Below are 23,743 nucleotides of genomic sequence, written 5' to 3'. Positions count from 1 at the left end.
CAGGCATCCAGGGGAGGGTATAAATACTCTCTCCACACCAGGTTTTCCTTTACTGCTCCTCTTGACTTGTTCTCTCCGGTTCCCTGAGTAAGTTTGACTTAACAGCTCTAAAAACCTCCAGTTTACTTGGGCTTTTGCATGAATTTGTCATTAAAACCGGGACTAAACCCCGCAGAAATATTCTGGCTCACAGAGACTTTAGGAAGCACCTTCCTGCAGGTGATTTCCAGGCTGGGGAAAGGGGGGGGAAATAAAAGCAGGGGGGTTTTCAAGGTGGGTTTGGGAATTTAAATTCACGGGGAAATTGTGAATTTCAGTCTCTTGGTCCTGAAAAACTTTTAGGAGAGCTCTGAGAACAGATTTTAGGATTGGGTTTGCACGTGTGGCTCGATCAGGGGATGAGGTTTTAGGGTTGGGTTTGCATGTGTGGCTCGATCAGGGGATTCAGCAGGGGTCAGGTGGGGCATTCATGGATAACTATGGAAGCAAAATCCTTGCTGGAAGTTAACTTGGTGTGGCTCCATTGCTGTTATTTTAATCTGCCCATCCCTAATTTAATTGGAGTCCCAACAAGTGATGATTAGAGACGATTAAGGGAACTTTCCTTTCTAACTATTAAAACTTTACCAGCATTTGAATGTGCTTATCCAGAGATTAAATTCAGCATCTTTGTGGGTCAAAGCTCCCTTTTAAGCTAAGGGGATTTGGGAGAAAATGCTCTCCTTGGGGGTTTTGCCTTTTTTTTTCTTTTTTAATTTTCAGAGTTATGCCTTTAATTTGCAAGCTTAAAAAATATTCTGCTGCTCCACCAAGCTTTTATGTGAGGCTTTAACCTGAAGAAATAAACATTATTAAACAGGTGTCTCCTTGCTGAAGCTGCAATTTTCTTAGTTGGGGTGACAATTTAATATTTTAATTTATATGTTTTATTTATTAAATGAGTATTTAATGCTCCCACTCATTCCCAGCCTTTCATTTTTTTATCCTGTGTTTTAGTAGAGTGTTTTATGCCTGAAAAGAACAGGAATGTGCAAGGAAAATAATACAGAAAATGAAGCAAGGTGCTTAATTAACAGCTTATTCCCATGAAATACATGGAAAATCCAGAATTTTTTCCCCCTTGTGCCCCACCTGGGAAATGCAGGAGGCAGGAACTGCCCCGGGAAGTTGTGTGGGAGGAAAAGAGATGCTGTGGGAACAAGTTCTGACGCGTCCTCAGGACACATTCCAAAGGAGTGGGAGGTTTCAGAGCAGATGTGGGGTTTGGGGGTGACACCCAAATAATGAGGAGGAGTTTTGCTCCCAGGGGAGGAGAAGCAAAGAGGGAAAGTTTAATGCAGCAAATTAAAATGGAGAAATAGGTGGAGGTGAAGTAAAAGGTGGTAAATACAACAAAAGGAGCTCAACTTTGTCTTAATCCAAATGATCTCTGTCTAAAATGTCAATAACCAACTGGGGGGGATTTTTGTTGCTCCGGGGTTTTAGTGGTTTGTGGGTTTTTTTTAATTCTGCAAATAAATCAAAAGAAGGGGGGGGAAAGCATCTTTATCTACTCCTAAGCTCATCCTTAGTTAAGTCCTGTGAATCCCATACCCATCTCTAAAAGAGCTCCTAATTCTTGGCTTCCCTGCTGCCAAAAACTGCAGTTTGAGCTTCATCTTCTGTTTTATTCCAAAGTGAGTGGTGACTTTCTGGCAAAACTGTTAACTTGTGAGCAGCAGGGATCTCCAGGCTGCATTGGAGAGCATTTAATAGAGTGGAAAAGCTAATTTTTTAAGGTGAAGAGCTCATTTTCCAAGGTGAAAAGTTCTCAGTTGAATCAGAAAAGCGCATTTTTAACCGGGATGTTTTCAGAGCTGTCACCTGCTTTAAAACTCTCAGCCTGGGACCTGATGGTCCCTGTGGGTCCCTTCCCACTCTGAATGTCCTGTGATTCTGTGAAATCCCGGGCACACAGTGAAAGGGGAGGTTCAGGGTGGGTATCGGGAGAGGGGTTTTCACCCAGAGGGTGAAACGGGGATGGTCACGGCCCCAAACCTGCCGGAGCTCCAGGAGCACCTGCAGTGGGATCCTTGGGGTGTCCGTGCAGGGCCAGGAGCTGGATGGATGATCCTTGTGGGTCCCTTCCAGCTCAGGACGTTCTGTGACGTTCCAGGCACTCCCCACCTGCAGGAGATGACGTCCACCCAGCTGGCCTGTGCCAACCCCTGCGAGGCCAAGTGTCCCCAGCCCTTGGCCAGCAGCAGCAACGAGCCCTGCGTGGTGACCTGCGGCGACTCGCGGGTCATCATCTACCCCCCGCCCGTCGTGGTCACCTTCCCGGGGCCCATCCTCACCACCTACCCCCAGCAGACCGTCGTGGGAGCCTCGGAGCCCTCGGAGGTGGCCCTGGCGGAGCCGCCCGGCGCGGCCGCGCTGCCCACGGAGCTCTCGGGCAGGTTGGAGGCGGCCGAGAAGGTCCCGGCCCAGGCGCTGGCCCGGCCCGAGCCCCGCTGCGCCCCCAAGTACTCCTACACCTACTCCTCCCAGTGGACTCATCCCTGCAATTCCTACCGCTCCGGGAAGCGCTGGACTCACTGACCATGGAAGGGGCGGCGAAGGAAAGGCCGGAGGGGAGTTTGGGGTGGAGCTGGGAGGCCCCACCGTGTGCTCTGGCTGCAGCCCCGGGACGGGCTCGCGCGGGCCCTGTCTCCTTCTGCCTTTAGCTTAGAGCTGCTCTCCACCTTTCCAGCGTAGTCGTTGCTGCCGTCGTGCTTTGCCTTATTCCCGTTGCTTTGTGGGCACTGAACGTAGGGAGGCGACTCCGGGTGCCCGGCGCTGCCCAGGGCAGCACTGCCAGCAGGGGAGAGCCCATTGTTTTTCACAGACTGCACCACCTGGATGCTGGTGACTGAGCAGAGCCTCCCTGCAAAGGTGATCTTTGTGTTCTGTACAGTTTGGTTCCACATTTGTAGGAAATATTTGCCTCTTTCCAAATAAATGTTCTGTACCAAAACAGGTCTGCTGGTTTTCTGTGCCCCACAATGAAAAGGGAGGTTTGGGTGGATATTAGGGACAGGCTCTTCCCCCAGAGGGTGGTTGGGCACTGGAATAGGCTCCCCAGGGCACTGGTCACGGCCCCAAATATGCCAGAACTCAAGGAACGTTTGGACAACACTCTCAGGAACATGGTGGGATTGTTGGGAGAAGGACTTGGAGGAGCTGGTGGGGGAGAGGCTGGACATGACCCAGCCCAGAGGCCCCCGTGCCCTGGGCTGATCCCCCAGCGTGGGCAGGGGGGATCATGCCCCTCTGCCCCCTCAGCTGAGACCCCCCAGCAGAGCTGGGGAACAGCCCAGGGAGCACCTGGAGCTGCTGGAGCCACTCCAGAGGAGCTGAGCAGAGGGATGGAGCAGCTCTGCTGGGAGGAAAGGCTGCAGAGTTGGGATTGTTCAGCCTGGAAAAGAGAAGCCCCAAGGTGAGCCAGTTGTGACCTTCTAGGACCTGAAGGGGCTACAAGGAATGTGGGGAGAGACTTTGGACAAGGGCCTGGAGGGCCAGGACAAGGGGGATGGGTTCAAACTGACAGAGAAGAGGTTTAGATGGGATATTGGGAAGAAATTGTTCCCTATGAGGCCCTGGCACAGATTGCCCAGAGAAGCTCCATCTAGTGGAAGGTGTCCCTGCCCACAGCAGGGAGATTGGAACAAGATGATCTTTAAGGTCCCTTCCAACCCAAACCATCCTGTGATTCTATGATCTTACATTTCACATCATTGCTCAGTTAGAGATATAATTCCAGCCCGGATGAAGAACAAATTAATGACAAAAAAAAATATTCATGCAATGCAGATTCTTTAATGTGGATACAAAATGCAACAGACAGTGTCAGCAAGACACAAACCAGCACAGGAACAAGGGGTTGGAAACACAAAAATCCTAAGGCAGCAGCAAGGTCCAACCCAGGGCTCCACCCCAAAGATTCCCCCTTCCTCTTGCAGGCTGGGAGTCTCCGAGCTGGGCAGAGCAGGGCAGAGTCTCATCCCAGGGTCAGAAGAGCTTGGTTGTATGGCAGGGAGGGGGAGCTTTTGGGGGCAGTGCTGGAAACCCCAAAGCCACCAGCTGAGGGTCTGCAGGGTCACCCTGTGCAAAGAACAGGGACCTGCTGCTCCAGCCTAAAGAGGGGCTGGAAGCTTCGTCCTGGCTCAGGTGGGAGAAGCCAAGAGGGGCTGGTTGTGGAGCTCCAGGGCAGAGGCAGCACTGCCCTCCCTGCATGTTTGGGGTTTAGCAGGAGCCACAGCTGCCACGGCCCCAGCCACGGCCCCAGCCCCCATATCCACAGCCCCCATAGCCCCCATAGCCCCCATAACCCCCATAACCCCCATAACCCCCATAACTCCCATAACCCCCATAACCATAACCCCCATAGCCCCCGTAGCCCCCACGGCCTCCAAAAGTGCCACCGTAGCCCCCTCCAACGCCGGGGGCTCCTGCTGAGCCAACCACGCTCTGCTGGGGAGAGGAGCTGAGGATGGGCCCGGGGAAGGTGACCACTGAGGCCGGGGGCTGGATCACCACCGTGGAGTCGGGGCACTGCCGCACGCAGGGCTCGTTGCACGTGTCAGCCAGAGGGGCCGGGGTGGCCACCCCACAGGAGGGGACACACAGGCTGCCACAGGACATGCTTCGGTTCAGGAGGTAAAGCTGCAAAACAGGGCAGAGAATGTGAAGCCATTAAAGAGCATCCAAAGGAGGCAGCAAATATGGGGAAGGACCTTGATTTGAAGCCGTGGGAGGGCACTGAGGGCACTGAGTGTGTTCAGCTGGAGAAGAGGAGAATGAGGGAAGACCTCAGTGCAGTTCCAACTGCCTGGGCAGGGGCAGAGGAGGGGCAGAGACTGAGCTCTGCTCTGTGTGAGCAGGGACAGCAGCCAGGGAAGGGCTGGAGCTGTGCCAGGGCAGGGTCAGGTTGGATCTCAGGGAAAGGTTCTTCCCCCAGAGGGTGGTTGGGCACTGCCCAGGCTCCCCAGGGCAGTGGGCACAGCCCCAAGGCTGCCAGAGCTCCAGGAGGGTTTGGATGATCCTCTGGGGCACAGGGTGGGACTCTTGGGGATGGTCGTATGCAGGGCTGAGGGTTGGACTGGATGATCCTTGTGGGTCCCTTCCAGCTCAGCACATTCTGTAATTCTGCGATCTCAGATCTCAGGTCTGATCCCAGATCCCTCCTGGCTCTGTCCCACCTGGAACCTGTGTCCCAGGACATGCTCTGGATCATCTCAGGCATTCAAAACCACTTTCCCCAGGGGAGAAACGCCTGTTTAGATCCCTTGTTCCCCTCCTGATCCCTCATTCTTACTGCCCCACAGAGGGGGGAAAAACTCCTGCATTTCCAAAGCGGATGGAAAATCCCCCAAGCTCTCAAAGGACTCGAGTCCACTGGTACAATCCCAGCACTGTGAAATGGTGGAACACAGAGCCAAAGATCCCTTGAGAAAGCCACGGACGAGGAAGGAAAGCTGGAGGTAAGACATGGACTTACCAGGACGGTTGATGGGGAGAGTCAAGTGGAGAAGCTGGATAGAGGTCTGGGAACCCCTCAGCTCTTTTATACATGTCCAGGAGTGCCTGAGGCATCGGCCAGGGGGTGTTGGCAGATGCCCCAGCTAATCATAAAATCAAGCGGACAATCCTCATGACACAATGGCAATATAGGGCAATTATATCCATCCTAATTGGGTTTACTAACGAGTAAACGTACCCTGGAGAGCAAACAGCTAATGAGAGGGACAGATCATGACAAATCACTACATGAAAGATAATTTGTTGCTGTAGCTGAGCTCACAGCACCAATAAAGCCCGATCTGTCCCTAATCCCCCGCTTTGCTTACGCTCAAGAGTTTTGGGCATCACACTGAACCTCTTTGAAATCCTTGGCACAGCCAAGACATCTGTCATTAATTCCCTTTTACAAGCTGGTAAGCAGGAGGAAGAAGCCATCCCACTCACCCAGGGCAGATCCCAAATTCCCAACTGGCACCGGCCTGGCAGGGGCAGGGGAGGTGGCAGGACCACAGACTCACTGGAAGGGACCACAGTGCGTATCTGGTCCCACCTCCCTGCTCAAGGAGGGTCATCCCAGACCACATGGCACAGGGTTGCATCCAATTTCAGTTTCTCCATCGTGGCAGAAATCCATTTAAAGTCAGTGAAAAACACAACTGAACAGCTGATGTTGTGCACATGGAAAGCTGTGATTTTCTGCCATCTTTTAGGCCCCTGCACGTGCCCGTGGTCCCGTGGGCACAGGCTGGCTGGGCACTGAGGGCTCACGTGCAGGGCTGGGCTGTGGCTCAGTGTGCTGTCCCTGGGCACTGCAATGTCCCACAGGATGCCTGGGATTGCTCTGTGTCAGCAAAGTGTAGGACTGGGGACAAATCAGAGTTTATTGGGGCTGTGAGTTACAGCAGCACCTTGTCTTTCATGTGATGATGTGCCATGGTCTGTCCCTCCCATCACCTGCTTCTTGTCCAGGGCATGTTTGAACACAGGTGCCCACAATGAGGGGATGACATATAACATCATCTGTGTCAGGAAGTTTGTCAGCTTGAATTCCTAATTACCTGGGGTTTGGGCCCCCACCCCCTGGACGATGCCCCAGGCACCCTGGGACAGGTATAAAAGAGCTGAGCTCCTTGCAGACCTCTATCCACATCCCTCCACTTGACTCTCCTCAGCAACCGGGTAAGTCCAGCTCTCGCAAACCTCTTGGGGATCTCTCCTTCCTCCTTCTATGCAACCCCTTCCTCACTCCTTGGCCTGATCCCTGTTTTGCAGAACTCCTTGTCTGTGTGACCATGTCCTGTGGCAGCCTGTGTGTCCCCTCCTGTGGGGTGGCCACCCCGGCCCCTCTGGCTGACACGTGCAACGAGCCCTGCGTGCGGCAGTGCCCCGACTCCACGGTGGTGATCCAGCCCCCGGCCTCAGTGGTCACCTTCCCCGGGCCCATCCTCAGCTCCTCTCCCCAGCAGAGTGTGGTTGGCTCAGCAGGAGCCCCCGGCGTTGGAGGGGGCTACGGTGGCACTTTTGGAGGCCGTGGGGGCTACGGAGGCTACGGGGGCTATGGGGGTTATGGTTATGGGGGTTATGGAGGCCTTGGGGGCTATGGGGGTTATGGCTATGGGGGCTATGGGGGCTGTGGGGGCTCCAGAGGCGTCGGCACCTGCGATTTCGGGGGCTGGCGCAGTGGCCACAGGTACCTGAGTGGCAACTGCGGGCCCTGCTAAGCCCCAGCCCGAGCCCGGCCACAGCCCCAGAGGAGCTGCAGCAAACCCCCCGGCACATCCCGACACGGCGCCTGGAGGAAGAACACCCCTCTGCCATCACTGGGCTCCAGAGCTCGGGCACCTCGTGCCTGCTCGGGGCCAGCTCTGCCCCTTTGCTGCTGTGCTTGAGCCTCCCCTCAGGACCCGCTGCCTCCTCCCGGCACAGCCCGGGGCTGGGCTCCTGCTCCCGCTGGGGGCTCGGCACAGCTCTGCCCACTGCCAGGAGCCAGGGAAGCCCTTGGCCAGGGCCCTGCTCTTCTGCCAACTCCCTCCTCCCCTCCAACTGCAATAAAAGCTGTCTTTGCATCGCAATCTTGAGCCCTGGTTTCATTTGCTCTCTCCTCCACACCCAATCCCCCAGTGGCACCGGGGCTTTCCAGGAGTGTCCCAGCAGCTCCCACTCGCTGAATCCTTAGGAGGACGTGTGGGAGCTGCCAGGCTTCCTCCTGCCTGTCCCTGGCCATCCCAGCCCTCTGCAGGACAGGTCCCACAGTCAGCACCATCAGCATCTCCCTTTGCAGCAGCCTCTCCCTGTTTTCCCTTCATGTCCCCTCCCCACTTTGGGCTCCTGCACTTTGCAGCCCAGCCAGAGCTCCTGGGACACACAGGCAGTTCCCTGCCCACTCTGGACATTCCCAGTGGGCTGCCTGAAGCCCAGGGCTCTGGGGATTGGAACACAAATGGCATCACTCCAACAGACACAGCCCAGCTCAGAGTCACTTGGGAGGCCGTGGTCGATAGGGGAGAGGGGGAACAACCCCCCCACCTCCCCAACTCCTTTGCCTCCATCCTCTCCAGAGTTCTTTTACCCCCACACCATCTCCCTCTCCTTTTTTTACTGTGGGTTCCACTGCTCCTTGGAGTACTTCTGGCCCTGTCTTGCCTCCACAAGTCCTTCCTGGGATTCCCTGTGTCACCCACACATCGCTCAGGGGCACAGCTCAGGACATTTCATGGCCCTGAGAGGAAACTTGGCCAGATTTGGCTGGATCTGTCTCACCACCCCTTCCCAGTGACCACCATCTCCAGCTGGGAACATGGACATGGCCGGAGACCCTGGACATGCACTTGGTCATCCCTCCATTTCCCTGCACCTCCAAAGGTGACCAACATGAGGCTGATCAGAGGAGGTGGTGCCAGGCAAGCTGGTTTGGCAGAGGATTTGGAAGAGTTTTTGTAAGACACCCCTGGCACTTTCCCATGGTCAGGGTGGGCTTTGGGAATGTCTCGTGTCTCTCTGTGGTGGGACAGCAGGGGAAACTCGGTGGGATGTGCCACCAGAGAGCCTGCTGGGATGGTCTCCATCATCTGCAACACAGGGACCAAAGTGCCCAAAGGTTCCAAGGACACTGGCGTGGGAGATTCCAGCAGCCAGCCAGACCCGCCCCGAGATTTGGGGGAAGTGGGAAACAAGGAAGGATGAATTAAAACCAGAGGTCAACATTGCAATGCAAGACAGCTTTTATTGCAGTTGGAGGGGAGGAGGGAGCTGGGACAAGAGCAGGGCCCTGGCCAAGGGCAGCCCCGTCTCCTGGCAGCGGGCAGAGCTCCGAGGAGCCCCAGCCGGGCACAGGAGCAGGAGCCAGGGCGAGTGTCTGTCAGCAGGGCCAGCGAGGCTCTGGGGGGGCTCAGGGGGGGCAGCAGGAAGGCAGAGCTGGTTCCCAGGCAGGCACGAGGCGTCCAGGCTCTGGAGCCAGAGATGCTGAAGGGCTGTTTCTCCACAGAGGGTCGTGTCGGGATGTGCCAGTGGCTCTTCTGGAGCTCTCCTGGCTCCGTGGCCGGGCTCGGGCTGGGGCTTAGCAGGGCCCGCAGTTGCCACTCAGGTACCTGTGGCCACGGCGCCAGCCCCCGTACCCACAGCTGCCATAGCCCCCATAGCCTCCCCAGCCCCCAAGGCCTCCATAGCCATAACCCCCATAGCCACAGCCCCCATAGCCCCCAAGGCCTCCATAGCCATAACCCCCATAGCCCCCAAGGCCTCCATAGCCCCAACCCCCATAGCCCCCAAGGCCTCCATAGCCCCAACCCCCATAACCATAACCCCCGTAGCCTCCGTAGCCCCCACGGCCTCCAAAAGTGCCACCGTAGCCCCCTCCAACGCCGGGGGCTCCTGCTGAGCCAACCACGCTCTGCTGGGGGAAGGAGCTGAGGATGGGCCCGGGGAAGGTGACCACTGAGGCCGGGGGCTGGATCACCACCGTGGAGTCGGGGCACTGCCGCACGCAGGGCTCGTTGCACGTGTCAGCCAGAGGGGCCGGGGTGGCCACCCCACAGGAGGGGACACACAGGCTGCCACAGGACATGGTCACACAGACAAGGAGTTCTGCAAAACAGGGATCAGGCCAAGGAGTGAGGAAGGGGTTGCATAGAAGGAGGAAGGAGAGATCCCCAAGAGGTTTGCGAGAGCTGGACTTACCCGGTTGCTGAGGAGAGTCAAGTGGAGGGATGTGGATAGAGGTCTGCAAGGAGCTCAGCTCTTTTATACCTGTCCCAGGGTGCCTGGGGCATCGTCCAGGGGGTGGGGGCCCAAACTCCAGGTGATTAGGAATTCAAGCAAAGTTTCATCAGAAAGATAATGATGCAAGAGAATTACATGTCATCCCCTCACTGGAGGTGTTGGTGTGCAAACGTGCCCTGGAGCGGAAGGAGGTGATGGGAGGGACAGACTGTGGCACATCATTACACGAGAGACAAGGTGCTACAGCTGAACCAGCAGCCCCAATAAACCCCAATCTGTCACTAATCCCACATTTTGCTTACAGAGAAGAATTCCAGGCATCTCTCAGAAGCATTTGAAATCCTGTCACAGCCATCACGCCTGTCATTACCTCCCTTTTACGGGCTGGTAAACAGAGGCACCAGCAGGTTGGGCAAAGGAGAAGCCATTCCAAGCTCGGGGTGACTCCCAAAGACCCATCAGCTCCCACTGCCAGCACAAGCTGCTCATTTCATGGTCTTGGGGTCCCCCGACATCTCTGTGAATTCCCTCCTCTAAGGTTCTGGAGACACTGGGATTTTAGGTCCATGTTTCTCTTCCTGGCCATGCAAAGAGTAGAGGAGACAGGTCCCACGTGTGGCAAAGCCCCGAGCACAGAGGGGCTGTGGAGAGCAGTGGGACAGAGCTCGGGAGAGCTGCGGGAGAGGGGACACAAGTGGAGGAGCAGAGGGGTAGCAAGAGGCCCAGGGGACTTTGAGCTCCTCAGCTCCTGGTTGTGGGCACGGTCCAGCCCGAGCCTCTGTGAGGGGCTTGGATTGCTCAGCATGGAGGGCTGTGCCAGGAGATGTTGGCTGAGCAGCCGCACAGAGCCAGGCTGCACGTGCCCGTGGTCCCGTGGGCACAGGCTGGCTGGGCACTGAGGGCTCACGTGCAGGGCTGGGCTGTGGCTCAGTGTGCTGTCCCTGGGCACTGCAATGTCCCACAGGATGCCCGGGATTGCTCTGTGTCAGCAGAGGGAGAGATTAGGGGCAAATCAGGGTTTATTGGGGCTTAAGTTGCCTTGTCTTTCATGTGATGATGTGCCATGGTCTGTCCCTCCCATCACCTGGTTCCACTCCGGGATACACTTGCACACGAGTGTCCCCCACGAGGAGGCCTCTAATTGTCCCCTATCACTATATTTATCATGAAGCTTGTCAGCTTGAATTCCTAATTACCTGAAGTTTTTGTCACCACTCCCTTTCCTGATGCCTGGGGCACCCTGAGACAGGTATAAAAGAGCTGAGCTCCTTGCAGACCTCTATCCACATCCCTCCACTTGACTCTCCTCAGCAACCGGGTAAGTCCAGCTCTCGCAAACCTCTTGGGGATCTCTCCTTCCTCCTTCTATGCAACCCCTTCCTCACTCCTTGGCCTGATCCCTGTTTTGCAGAACTCCTTGTCTGTGTGACCATGTCCTGTGGCAGCCTGTGTGTCCCCTCCTGTGGGGTGGCCACCCCGGCCCCTCTGGCTGACACGTGCAACGAGCCCTGCGTGCGGCAGTGCCCCGACTCCACGGTGGTGATCCAGCCCCCGGCCTCAGTGGTCACCTTCCCCGGGCCCATCCTCAGCTCCTTCCCCCAGCAGAGCGTGGTTGGCTCAGCAGGAGCCCCCGGCGTTGGAGGGGGCTACGGTGGCACTTTTGGAGGCCGTGGGGGCTACGGAGGCTACGGGGGTTATGGTTATGGGGGTTGGGGCTATGGAGGCCTTGGGGGCTATGGGGGTTGGGGCTATGGAGGCCTTGGGGGCTATGGGGGTTATGGCTATGGAGGCCTTGGGGGCTATGGGGGCTGTGGCTATGGGGGTTATGGCTATGGAGGCCTTGGGGGCTGGGGAGGCTATGGGGGCTATGGCAGCTGTGGGTACGGGGGCTGGCGCCGTGGCCACAGGTACCTGAGTGGCAACTGCGGGCCCTGCTAAGCCCCAGCCCGAGCCCGGCCACGGAGCCAGGAGAGCTCCAGAAGAGCCACTGGCACATCCCGACACGACCCTCTGTGGAGAAACAGCCCTTCAGCATCTCTGGCTCCAGAGCCTGGACGCCTCGTGCCTGCCTGGGAACCAGCTCTGCCTTCCTGCTGCCCCCCCTGAGCCCCCCCAGAGCCTCGCTGGCCCTGCTGACAGACACTCGCCCTGGCTCCTGCTCCTGTGCCCGGCTGGGGCTCCTCGGAGCTCTGCCCGCTGCCAGGAGACGGGGCTGCCCTTGGCCAGGGCCCTGCTCTTGTCCCAGCTCCCTCCTCCCCTCCAACTGCAATAAAAGCTGTCTTGCATTGCAATGTTGACCTCTGGTTTTAATTCATCCTTCCTTGTTTCCCACTTCCCCCAAATCTCGGGGCGGGTCTGGCTGGCTGCTGGAATCTCCCACGCCAGTGTCCTTGGAGCCTTTGGGCACTTTGGTCCCTGTGTTGCAGATGATGGAGACCATCCCAGCAGGCTCTCTGGTGGCACATCCCACCGAGTTTCCCCTGCTGTCCCACCACAGAGAGACACGAGACATTCCCAAAGCCCACCCTGACCATGGGAAAGTGCCAGGGGTGTCTTACAAAAACTCTTCCAAATCCTCTGCCAAACCAGCTTGCCTGGCACCACCTCCTCTGATCAGCCTCATGTTGGTCACCTTTGGAGGTGCAGGGAAATGGAGGGATGACCAAGTGCATGTCCAGGGTCTCCGGCCATGTCCATGTTCCCAGCTGGAGATGGTGGTCACTGGGAAGGGGTGGTGAGACAGATCCAGCCAAATCTGGCCAAGTTTTCTCTCAGGGCCATGAAATGTCCTGAGCTGTTCAGTCTCATGAAGGTCAAAGCTCTTGGAGTAGGAGGTTGGAGTGCCCACCACCCTTGGCTCAAACTGCCCACCCTGCTGAGGTCACTCCGTTCCATATTTGCCAAAGAAGCCCCATAGTCCACAGAGGTCCCTCAGGCCTCACAGACCAGATAGGCCACATGTGCCCCTCCAGCTTCCAAGGCCTCGCAGGCACCGTGGGCCCCATGAGCCCCATAGTGCTCCCCATGAGCCCCATAGTGCTCCCAGGCCCCATGAGCCCCACAGTTCTCCCCATGAGCTCCACCATGCTCCCCATGAGCCCCATAGTGCTCCCAGGCCCCATGAGCCCCATAGTGCTTCCCATGAGCCCCACAGTGCTCCCCATGAGCCCCACAGTGCTCCCAGGCCCCATGAGCCCCATCGTGCTCCCCGTGAGCCCTACAGTACTCCCAGGCCCCACAGGCCCCATGGACCCCCGAGTCCAGCTTGGCCATGCAGACTCCATAGGTTCAAAGGCTACATTGGCCCAGCAGAGCCCAGCATTGGTCCAGAGCACGGGGCTGTGGGAAGCTCTCCTGCCATTCCTGGGCAGAGTCGTGTCCTCAGGGGATGTGTGGGGGACACAGGGAATCCCAGGAAGGACTTGTGGAGACAACACGGGACCAGAAGTGCTCCAAGGAGCAGTGGAACCCACAGTAAAAAAAGGAGAGGGAGATGGTGTGGGAGTAAAAGAACTCTGGAGAGGATGGAGGCAAAGGAGTTGGGGAGGTGGGGGGGTTGTTCCCCCTCTCCCCTATCGACCACGGCCTCCCAAGTGACTCTGAGCTGGGCTGTGTCTGTTGGAGTGATGCCATTTGTGTTCCAATCCCCAGAGCCCTGGGCTTCAGGCAGCCCACTGGGAATGTCCAGAGTGGGCAGGGAACTGCCTGTGTGTCCCAGGAGCTCTGGCTGGGCTGCAAAGTGCAGGAGCCCAAAGTGGGGAGGGGACATGAAGGGAAAACAGGGAGAGGCTGCTGCAAAGGGAGATGCTGATGGTGCTGACTGTGGGACCTGTCCTGCAGAGGGCTGGGATGGCCAGGGACAGGCAGGAGGAAGCCTGGCAGCTCCCACACGTCCTCCTAAGGATTCAGCGAGTGGGAGCTGCTGGGACACTCCTGGAAAGCCCCGGTGCCACTGGGGGATTGGGTGTGGAGGAGAGAGCAAATGAAACCAGGGCTCAAGATTGCGATGCAAAGACAGCTTTTATTGCAGTTGGAGGGGAGGAGGGAGTTGGCAGAAGAGCAGGGCCCTGGCCAAGGGCTTCCCTGGCTCCTGGCAGTGGGCAGAGCTGTGCCGAGCCCCCAGCGGGAGCAGGAGCCCAGCCCCGGGCTGTGCCGGGAGGAGGCAGCGGGTCCTGAGGGGAGGCTCAAGCACAGCAGCAAAGGGGCAGAGCTGGCCCCGAGCAGGCACGAGGTGCCCGAGCTCTGGAGCCCAGTGATGGCAGAGGGGTGTTCTTCCTCCAGGCGCCGTGTCGGGATGTGCCGGGGGGTTTGCTGCAGCTCCTCTGGGGCTGTGGCCGGGCTCGGGCTGGGGCTTAGCAGGGCCCGCAGTTGCCACTCAGGTACCTGTGGCCACTGCGCCAGCCCCCGAAATCGCAGGTGCCGACGCCTCTGGAGCCCCCACAGCCCCCATAGCCCCCATAGCCATAACCCCCATAGCCCCCAAGGCCTCCATAACCCCCATAACCATAACCCCCATAGCCCCCGTAGCCTCCGTAGCCCCCACGGCCTCCAAAAGTGCCACCGTAGCCCCCTCCAACGCCGGGGGCTCCTGCTGAGCCAACCACACTCTGCTGGGGGAAGGAGCTGAGGATGGGCCCGGGGAAGGTGACCACTGAGGCCGGGGGCTGGATCACCACCGTGGAGTCGGGGCACTGCCGCACGCAGGGCTCGTTGCACGTGTCAGCCAGAGGGGCCGGGGTGGCCACCCCACAGGAGGGGACACACAGGCTGCCACAGGACATGGTCACACAGACAAGGAGTTCTGCAAAACAGGGATCAGGCCAAGGAGTGAGGAAGGGGTTGCATAGAAGGAGGAAGGAGAGATCCCCAAGAGGTTTGCGAGAGCTGGACTTACCCGGTTGCTGAGGAGAGTCAAGTGGAGGGATGTGGATAGAGGTCTGCAAGGAGCTCAGCTCTTTTATACCTGTCCCAGGGTGCCTGGGGCATCGTCCAGGGGGTGGGGGCCCAAACCCCAGGTAATTAGGAATTCAGGCTGACAACCTTCATAACACAAATGATGTTATATGTCATCCCCTTATTGGAGACACTGATGTGCAAACGTGCCCTGGAGAAGAAGCAGGTGATGGGAGGGACAGACCATGGCACATCATTACATGAGAGACAAGGTGCTGCTGTAACTCACAGCCCCAATAAACCCTGATTTGCTCCTAATCCCACATTTTGCTTACAGGGAAGAATTCCAGGCATCTCTCAGAAGCATTTGAAATCCTGTCACAGCCATCACGCCTGTCATTACCTCCCTTTTACGGGCTGGTAAACAGAGGCACCAGCAGGTTGGGCAAAGGAGAAGCCATTCCAAGCTCGGGGTGACTCCCAAAGACCCATCAGCTCCCACTGCCAGCACAAGCTGCTCATCTCATGGTCTTGGGGTCCCCCGACATCTCTGTGAATTCCCTCCTCTAAGGTTCTGGAGACACTGGGATTTTAGGTCCATGTTTCTCTTCCTGGCCATGCAAAGAGTAGAGGAGACAGGTCCCACGTGTGGCAAAGCCCCGAGCACAGAGGGGCTGTGGAGAGCAGTGGGACAGAGCTCGGGAGAGCTGCGGGAGAGGGGACACAAGTGGAGGAGCAGAGGGGTAGCAAGAGGCCCAGGGGACTGTGAGCTCCTCAGCTCCTGGTTGTGGGCACGGTCCAGCCCGAGCCTCTGTGAGGGGCTTGGATTGCTCAGCATGGAGGGCTGTGCCAGGAGATGTTGGCTGAGCAGCCGCACAGAGCCAGGCTGCACGTGCCCGTGGTCCCGTGGGCACAGGCTGGCTGGGCACTGAGGGCTCACGTGCAGGGCTGGGCTGTGGCTCAGTGTGCTGTCCCTGGGCACTGCAATGTCCCACAGGATGCCTGGGATTGCTCTGTGTCAGCAGAGGGAGAGATTAGGGGCAAATCAGGGTTTATTGGGGCTTAAGTTACCTTGTCTTTCATGTGATGATGTGCCATGTCTGTCCCTCCCATGCCAATGCCCCGGTGAGGGGATGACCTATAATTGTCTCGCATCATGAAGTTTCTCCCCTGGATTTCATGATTACCTGGAGTTTGGGCCCCCACCCCCTGGACGATGCCCCAGGCACCCTGGGACAGGTATAAAAGAGCTGAGCTCCTTGCAGACCTCTATCCACATCCCTCCACTTGACTCTCCTCAGCAACCGGGTAAGTCCAGCTCTCGCAAACCTCTTGGGGATCTCTCCTTCCTCCTTCTATGCAACCCCTTCCTCACACCTTGGCCTGATCCCTGTTTTGCAGAACTCCTTGTTTGTGTGACCATGTCCTGTGGCAGCCTGTGTGTCCCCTCCTGTGGGGTGGCCACCCCGGCCCCTCTGGCTGACACGTGCAACGAGCCCTGCGTGCGGCAGTGCCCCGACTCCACGGTGGTGATCCAGCCCCCGGCCTCAGTGGTCACCTTCCCCGGGCCCATCCTCAGCTCCTTCCCCCAGCAGAGCGTGGTTGGCTCAGCAGGAGCCCCCGGCGTTGGAGGGGGCTACGGTGGCACTTTTGGAGGCCGTGGGGGCTACGGAGGCTACGGGGGCTATGGTTATGGGGGTTATGGCTATGGGGGCTACGGGGGTTATGGGGGTTGGGGTTATGGGGGTTATGGGGGCTATGGGGGCTATGGGGGCTGTGGATATGGGGGCTGGGGCCGTGGCTGGGGCCGTGGCAGCTGTGGCTCCTGCTAAACCCCAAACATGCAGGGAGGGCAGTGCTGCCTCTGCCCTGGAGCTCCACAACCAGCCCCTCTTGGCTTCTCCCACCTGAGCCAGGACAAAGCTTCCAGCCCCTCTTTAGGCTGGAGCAGCAGGTCCCTGTTCTTTGCACAGGGTGACCCTGCAGACCCTCAGCTGGTGGCTTTGGGGTTTCCAGCACTGCCCCCAAAAGCTCCCCCTCCCTGCCATACAACCAAGCTCTTCTGACCCTGGGATGAGACTCTGCCCTGCTCTGCCCAGCTCGGAGACTCCCAGCCTGCAAGAGGAAGGGGGAATCTTTGGGGTGGAGCCCCGGGTTGGACCTTGCTGCTGCCTTAGGATTTTTGTGTTTCCAACCCCTTGTTCCTGTGCTGGTTTGTGTCTTGCTGACACTGTCTGTTGCATTTTCCATCCACATTAAAGACTTCACTTTGCTGCAGTAACTTGGTTTTTGGTTGGTTTTTATGAGTTTGCTCTTCTGATTTTCCACATTGAGCAGGGATATATTCACAGAGTCCCAGAATCCTTGAGGTTGGAAAAGACCTCCAGGATCCTCCAATCCCCCCCTGTGCCCCATCCCCACCTTGGCCCCAGCCCAGAGCACTCAGTGCCACATCCAGTCCTTCCCTGGGCACCTCCAGGGCTGGGGACTCCCCCACCTCCCTGGGCAGCCCCTGCCAAGGCCTGAACACGCTTTCCAGGGGGAAATTCCTCCTGAGATGATGTTGATCATGAAGCTCAAGCCACATTATTTAGTGAACAGGGTTTGTGAGATGCTCAGCAGCTCATGGACACCCCTGTGTTGTAGCACACAACGGATGCAAACAAGTTATTACCCCCATTCTAAGGGACAGGTTTAAAGGGAAAATATCAGTTAATTCATTTATTCCTTTTTTGGTCCTTTTTTCCAGCAGAAATACAAAATGTCTTCACATTTTTCCACGGTAGATAATTTTAGAAGTTCAAAGCACCTCTCAGACGCTCGTAACTATTTTATATATTTATAGTGTGTTATTAGTCTATTAAAAGCTTAATTCTCTTCTCAGGTGCTTCATTATTGAAAAACAGTCACTTCAAAGGTGCGTGTTGGGGCATTTCAATGTTTGCTTTAGTCAGAATGGGATTTTATAGCCTTCAAATGTTTCACTGAGATGTGGCTCTGCACAGACAACCACGACAGACCCTAAAATTGCCTCCTTTGCCTTCTCATCCTCGATATTTGGATTTCTTTCTTCCACAAAGATGATTTGGGGTCTGGAGCATCTCTGATGAGCAGAGACTGTGGGAGCTGGGCCTGGTTAGTCCGGAGAAGAGAAGGCTGGGAGGGGATCCCTTCTATCCACACAAATATATCAAATATCCACACAAACCTCTCATCTGAGATCCCACCCATCCATCCAAATATCTCCAAGGGGTGTCAGATGGTCCCAGACTCCTCCCAGTGGTGCCCAGTGACAGGACAAGGAGTGGTGGCCACAAACCAAACCTCAAGAAGTTCAACACAGGCAGAACTTCTTTCCAGGGAGGGTGGGACAGCTGCCCAGGGAGGGTGTGGAGTCTCCTCTCTGGGGACATTCCAGCCCCTCCTGGGCGTGTCCCTGTGTCACCTGCTCTGGGTGACCCTGCCTTGGACTGCGTGGACCCCAGAGGTCCCTTCCAAGCCCCTGTGGGATCCTGGTACCCTGTGAAGTCCCCTCTGTGTGTTCAGAGGGCGGCGATTCCACTCCCAGGAGGGGCTCGAGGGTTCAGTGGGGCTCCCAAAAGCTCTTCCCCAGCTCTTTGTGCCCAGACTGTGACAGCATCGCGCTATTAACAGGTTATTGCTGCCATTTGGGCACTTCAGTCAGGAATAATAAGAGTCCCTTTGGAATTGCGTCAAGAGCTCTCACCTTAATGACACCGGGGTGATTCCACAGCCCGGGAACTTCGCACCATTTCATTGTCATTCAAATGGAGCACTTGAAGCGACGCTCGCAAACACTTGTCCTGAGCAGCACTTAATGAGGTGAACGGAAAGTGCAATTTTCTGCTCTCTAACAGATCGGGTCTCTAAATCCAGAAAGCTGGATAAACTCAGACACTGCCAGCAAAAAAAACCAAAAAACACAAGAGAAAGAGGAATTTTCTGCCAACATCTTGTCTTATTCCCCAGTAATTCTGGAGTCGTTGTTATGTCCAATGGCAGAGCTGTGGTGCTGAAGCAAATTGAAAGAAATATTTCCAAACCCTTCCTAGGAAATTCCAGAACCGGCAACTTCATTTTTTTTTTTGAGGCTCTACTGGGTTATTAGTTTGCAAAATGTGTGCTCAGGTTCAGCTGAGCTCAAAATGAGTTTCATAAGAGCCACAGGGTGCTGTGTGTCGCCTAAAACATCGAGCTGGGCACAAAAATCTGTGTATATCCAAGTCAGAAAAAGAAAACCAGGGACATGTAATGATGCTGTAACATTTTTAATAAGAATAAAGCTCACAATCTAAAATAGCACAGAAAGCAGAAGCAGGAAGAAATGGGTACAACATGAATTTATATCTGCAGAAAATCTCCCGGTTTCATTGGAACAATTTTGCTGGAGCATTTTACTGCCAATTTCCATTTTTAAACCTTTCCACGTGCTTCAAGTCGAATGAAACAAACCTGATTAGACGAATTAGTGTTTCTTTGGTGCAGTTTCAAAGGCAGTTAAGATAGAAAAACATCCCTAGGAGGGCTCGCACAGGCACACTCTAAATTTCATTAAAATCAGCCGGGAAAGAGCTATAAAGGAGTTAAGTCGTTCACCCGAATTAAACCAACATTAAACCCGGGTTCCTTCACACCAGCAAACCCGGGCAGGGCTAAGAAACCAGCAGAGAAAAAGGGAGACAAAAGGCTTGGGAAGAACGTTGAAGCTTTACGGGAACGCTGAGCTCTCCTGTCGCAGTCCCGGAGCTCCCGCAAAGCTCCGCCTAAAATCAGCCGCGAATTCCTCGATTCCAGTGGTCGTTTCCCGGTCAGTCTCCGGATTCAGCAGGGGTAGCAGGGGTAGCAGCTGCCGTAGCTGTACCTCTGGCTGTACCGGGAGTAGGGGGAGCAGTAGCGGCCGCTGTACGAGGGGCACCGGTCGCGGATCCCGCACAGGGAGCTCTGGGACCAGCAGGGGCTCCCGCAGTCGTAGCTCCGGTAGCTGTACACGGTCCCGTAGCTGCAGGGGGAGTAGCAGGAGTCCTCACACTGCCTCTGGTAGTAGAAAGTCATCTTGGCCGGGTGGAGGGAGGCGAGCCTGGAACGGAGCAGGGAAGAAAAAGCCCGTGAGGTGCGAGCTGAGCAGCGAGGAAACCCCGAGGTCGTGCAGCAAACCCCCTGCCCGGCTCCCTCTGCGCTCGTCTGCTGTTCTCTCCGGATGTGTAAAGCCGGGTCTCTCCCCTAATCCTCCATCCTGAGCCTTCCCAGCCTCACTGATTGCACCCCCGGGAAATGGGATTGCGAGCCGTGACCCTGCGTCTAAAGAGCTGTGAGGGAATAAACCGAAAACCCTCCACAGGCTTTGTACCGAGACAAAGACTTCGGGGGGAAAGAGGATGCCTGCAGAACGCTCAAATATTAATTAAGATCCAGGGAGGAAAGACTAATTTACATACGAGTAACTCTCATCAAATGCCAGCCTTCATTCCCAATGCCTTTATCTTGTAGATGGGCAGAAAAGAAAGGAGGGGGAATAGTAACAAATACATCTCTTCATTATTCACCAAAATTTCCTAAATCTATTCTGACTTACCCAAGTGTCCAAGGAGGATAAAGCAGGAGAAGCGAGTGCCTGGTTTTCGGCTGTGCAGGGTTTTTATAGAGCGCCCAGTCCCGCCCCAGCCCGGCTCAGCTCCAATTCCCAACCCCTTTTTGCCTCCCCCATGACTCCTTCCCATTGATATCCCGCTCCTGCACAGGCTTTCTGATTATTGGTCCGGGCTACACCCCGCAGGTCCCTTTCATCTCAGAGCTACTCAGGGCAATTAAGCCTCGGTATCATCCTGCTGAATTGGCTCTTCGGGACCGCGACAGGTCGCCAGAATACGCAAGGACTCGGGAATTCCAAACGCGGCGCCCTCGGAGGAGCAGCCTCGCCGGGCAGTGTCGGCCCAAGCGCCTCGCTGGGCATTTTTTCCGCCTGAAACAGCCGTGGAAGGGAAGCACAACCTCAGCTCCTCTCGTGTTTCACACCTCTGATGAGCCGTGAGGCAGCTCCGACCCCTCCGACGTTCCCGGTGACTGGCACAGGGGGAAAGACCATCCCTTTGATTTGGGGCCGGCATTGATTCAGCCGGAAAATTGGCCTGTGAGCACCGAAATGGTATGTACACAACGCATTTCAGAGGGGAAAAACCCCCAGAGCCCCAATTGTGAAGCTATAAATTACGAGTTAATAAAGCCCAGAAACAGCACGGCCCGATACACGTTTTTAGAGCGGGTCTTACATAACCGGGCGTAGCAAGGTGGCATTAACGTTCAAATAATAAATCTCTTTGTGCAGGGAAATATTTAATAAGTATTAATGAAGGCTTTGATATTCGAAATTTAGAGAAAGGCCCAGAACTCCTGACGTGCCTGTCATTATCCTGCCTTTGGAGGCGGGTAAACAGCAGCGCTTGGAGGTGAAGGTCACCAGGGAAGACCAAGTTGTTGCTGCTTCCCAAGTCACATTCACAGGGCTCAGCATTAATCATCAAATTAATTAAACACCTCAAACAACACTAAGAAGACATCACATTAAACCATATTTGGAATCTGGGGGATTCCTCAGGAAAACTACAGTCATTACAGAGATAAGTCCCTGTTTTGTCATGAACCCCCAAGCAGCGAATAATTTTAGGATCTAAGCACAAAAAGAGCACCAAACAGATATTCCTTCTGTGTAGACTTAGGAGTTTGTTAAGTTTGGTCAAAATAATTGATAGAGCACAGCAAGCAAATAAATCAGGTTTTCTACTTTCCTGTGGGAGGTCACGGTACAAAATTAACACATCCATGCACCACAAAAATATTAAAAAATTATAACTAAAAATACGCAACTATTCTGATCAAAAACTGCAATTCTGAGATAAAAACCAAAACAAATAATAAACTATTTCTGCCAAAAATAATTGCAGTTCTTTGTTCCTCTGAGGAATCCAGAGTCATTGCAGGCTTCATGGACTGGCATTAGTCCATTCATCCAAAATTGGGATTGTGAGCATCAATTAATTCTGCTCTCAATATCCTTCCTTCCCTTTCCTGTTATAACTCAGATTTCACCACACTAATTCTGCAAATATAATTGACCCCGGAAGTCTGAACATGAAAGAAAACGACAACGCAAGGTCATGCTTTTGGAAGCCAAGACCTGACTAATAGTCCCAAAGCAAGGAAAACAATGACATCAACCCCAGGAACGACGTGCAGACGGCAAATTTGGGTTGTGATGAATGGCAGGTTAAAGCACAGGAGGCTTGGGCAGATAAATATATAAAAGGGGGAGAAACTCGAGGCTCCCCACTCGCATCTTCAGCTTTACCTTCTCGCCCAACGTGGTAAGTCTGGCTTCCTGCACTGCCTTTACTGCTGGCGTTTGCTCTGTTGGGAGGGACATGGCATTAATACTTTAAAAGTCTATTTTAAAAGGGATTTCATAGCCATGAAATTAATTTTTTTTGCTAAAAATTCTATATTAAGCTGCTCTTATAAATGTAGGAGATTGGCTCATCTAGACGTGCACCACAAGAAATTACCTTATTTTAGGATCTGATGAAGCAGTTCAGGCTCCTTCATTATTAATTAGCCGTAGCAGGGGAGGGTTAGGTGTGATATTAGAAAAAGGTTCTTCCCCCAGAGGGTGGTTGGCACTGACCAGGCTCCCCAGGGCAGTGGGCACAGCCCCAAGGCTGCCAGAGCTCCAGGAGACAACACTCTCAGGGACAAGGGGGGATTTGGGGTGTCCTGTGCAGGACCAGAAGTTGGACTTGGATGATCCTTGTGGGTCCCTTCTCACTGGGGGTGTTCTGTGATTCTATGGAGCTGACACCAAATTACATTTTCTCAATTGTTTCAAACAAAAAACAAGTATTTATTCATCTGGCAATTAAGGCACGGACACAGAGCCAAAGGAACAAGCTGCTTTTTCCAGCAGACTTGCACAAGGGGAGGATTTCTTGTGAGGATTTGTCTCAAGAGCACAAACTGATAGAATTCATTCCTGGATTAGTGTCTGTTCACTTCTGGCTTTTAGAGAAACATCGGGCACTGCTCAGACAACCCAGTGCTAACAACGTCCCCTCTCAATTCCTGCCTGAATCCAGGCTGCCAATCCCAAGCCATGACAACCAGAATGGCAGCATCAAATATTTTTAGGGAGAAAAGAAGGGGGGAAACCAGAAAGGAGGGAGATGGGCAAGAAGGAGCCAAAGTGGAGCCTTGAACTGAGATGCTCAGTTGGTTCTTGTGCTCACCCTTCTCTCCTCTTTCTCGTGCTCCTGTGGGGTTTCCTGGAAGCAGCAACTTCCTGCTGGGAACAGGCCTGATCTTCTTATCTTTGGGGCTGACAGAGAACAGGGTTAGATGGGATATTGGGAAGGAATTGTTCCTTGGGAGGGTGGGGAGGAGCTTCCCAGAGAAGTTGTGGCTGCCCCAATGCTGGGAATGTCCAAGGCCAGGTCGGACAGGGCTTGGAGCAACCTGGGCTAGTGGGAGGTGTTGATAACAACAAGGCTGTGGGTTTGATCCCCTTATGGGCCCATCCCTTAAGGTCCTTGTGAGTCCCTCCCACCTCAGAGGGTTTTGTGACTCTGTGAGATGACCCTGACGGTCCCTTCCAGCCCAAACCATTCTGTGATTCTTCCCTTCTGCTTTCCAGACTCGCCTCCCTCCACCCGGCCAAGATGACCTTCTGCTACCAGAGGCAGTGTGAAGACTCCTGCTACTCCCCCTGCAGCTACGGGGCCGTGTACAGCTACCGGAGCTACGACTGCGGGAGCCCCTGCTGGTCCCAGAGCTCCCAGTGCGGGATCCGCGACCGGTGCCTCTCGTACAGCGGCCGCTACTGCTCCCCCTACTCCCGGTACAGCCAGAGGTACAGCTACGGCAGCTGCTACCCCTGCTACCCCTGCTAGACCCGGCCCTGGGGCAGGGAACGGAGCCCCAGGAGCGATCCCGCAGGGATCTGACTCCTGTCCAGCCCCATCACAGCAGCAGGACCCCGCTCAGGGTTGGTCCTGAGGACTTGGCACCTCTCCTCCATCTGCTGCTG

General features: G+C 55.3%; 7 protein-coding genes across 8 annotated transcripts; 4 read left to right on the top strand and 3 right to left on the bottom strand.

Annotated features, from left to right (window-relative positions):
* The first annotated feature begins 71 nt into the window (after window positions 1–71).
* Window positions 72–2,995, top strand: LOC116799896 (feather keratin B-4-like). The gene is made up of 2 exons (XM_032713361.1): window positions 72–87; window positions 2,156–2,995. The coding sequence occupies exon 2, from the start codon at window positions 2,176–2,178 to the stop codon at window positions 2,578–2,580; it is 405 nt and encodes a 134-aa protein (XP_032569252.1). The 5' UTR covers window positions 72–87; window positions 2,156–2,175; the 3' UTR covers window positions 2,581–2,995.
* An 896-nt stretch (window positions 2,996–3,891) lies between these two features.
* On the bottom strand, window positions 3,892–4,678 carry LOC116799744 (claw keratin-like). Its single transcript, XM_032713096.1, has one exon. The coding sequence runs from the start codon at window positions 4,660–4,662 to the stop codon at window positions 4,264–4,266; it is 399 nt and encodes a 132-aa protein (XP_032568987.1). The 5' UTR covers window positions 4,663–4,678; the 3' UTR covers window positions 3,892–4,263.
* A 708-nt stretch (window positions 4,679–5,386) lies between these two features.
* LOC116799741 (claw keratin-like) lies at window positions 5,387–7,708 on the top strand. 2 transcript variants are annotated; one of them, XM_032713092.1, is made up of 2 exons: window positions 5,387–5,501; window positions 6,814–7,704. In XM_032713092.1, exon 2 carries the CDS (start codon window positions 6,834–6,836, stop codon window positions 7,260–7,262), a length of 429 nt encoding a protein of 142 aa, XP_032568983.1. In that variant the 5' UTR covers window positions 5,387–5,501; window positions 6,814–6,833; the 3' UTR covers window positions 7,263–7,704. The 2 variants fall into 2 exon arrangements, with proteins under 2 accessions (XP_032568983.1, XP_032568984.1); XM_032713093.1 differs by lacking the exon at window positions 5,387–5,501 and adding an exon at window positions 6,609–6,720 and having other exon boundaries at window positions 6,814–7,708.
* On the top strand, window positions 6,598–11,996 carry LOC116799739 (claw keratin-like). Its single transcript, XM_032713089.1, has 3 exons — window positions 6,598–6,651; window positions 11,009–11,077; window positions 11,171–11,996. The coding sequence occupies exon 3, from the start codon at window positions 11,191–11,193 to the stop codon at window positions 11,695–11,697; it is 507 nt and encodes a 168-aa protein (XP_032568980.1). The 5' UTR covers window positions 6,598–6,651; window positions 11,009–11,077; window positions 11,171–11,190; the 3' UTR covers window positions 11,698–11,996.
* On the bottom strand, window positions 8,799–9,974 carry LOC116799740 (claw keratin-like). The gene is made up of 2 exons (XM_032713091.1): window positions 9,718–9,974; window positions 8,799–9,624 (listed from the first exon to the last, which is right to left on the bottom strand). Exon 2 carries the CDS (start codon window positions 9,602–9,604, stop codon window positions 9,098–9,100), a length of 507 nt encoding a protein of 168 aa, XP_032568982.1. The 5' UTR covers window positions 9,605–9,624; window positions 9,718–9,974; the 3' UTR covers window positions 8,799–9,097.
* Window positions 11,997–13,649: 1,653 nt separating the features above from the next.
* LOC116799742 (claw keratin-like) lies at window positions 13,650–14,779 on the bottom strand. The gene is made up of 2 exons (XM_032713094.1): window positions 14,654–14,779; window positions 13,650–14,560 (listed from the first exon to the last, which is right to left on the bottom strand). Exon 2 carries the CDS (start codon window positions 14,538–14,540, stop codon window positions 14,112–14,114), a length of 429 nt encoding a protein of 142 aa, XP_032568985.1. The 5' UTR covers window positions 14,541–14,560; window positions 14,654–14,779; the 3' UTR covers window positions 13,650–14,111.
* Window positions 14,780–16,073: 1,294 nt separating this feature from the next.
* LOC116799743 (claw keratin-like) lies at window positions 16,074–16,896 on the top strand. Its single transcript, XM_032713095.1, has one exon. It carries the CDS (start codon window positions 16,074–16,076, stop codon window positions 16,482–16,484), a length of 411 nt encoding a protein of 136 aa, XP_032568986.1. The 3' UTR covers window positions 16,485–16,896.
* The last annotated feature ends 6,847 nt before the right edge of the window (window positions 16,897–23,743 follow it).

The sequence above is a fragment of the Chiroxiphia lanceolata genome, chromosome 29 (genome assembly GCF_009829145.1).
Source record: "Chiroxiphia lanceolata isolate bChiLan1 chromosome 29, bChiLan1.pri, whole genome shotgun sequence".
NCBI lineage: Eukaryota > Metazoa > Chordata > Aves > Passeriformes > Pipridae > Chiroxiphia > Chiroxiphia lanceolata.
Note: the sequence above shows the minus strand (reverse complement) of the source record. Positions and strands in the feature narration are given on the sequence as shown.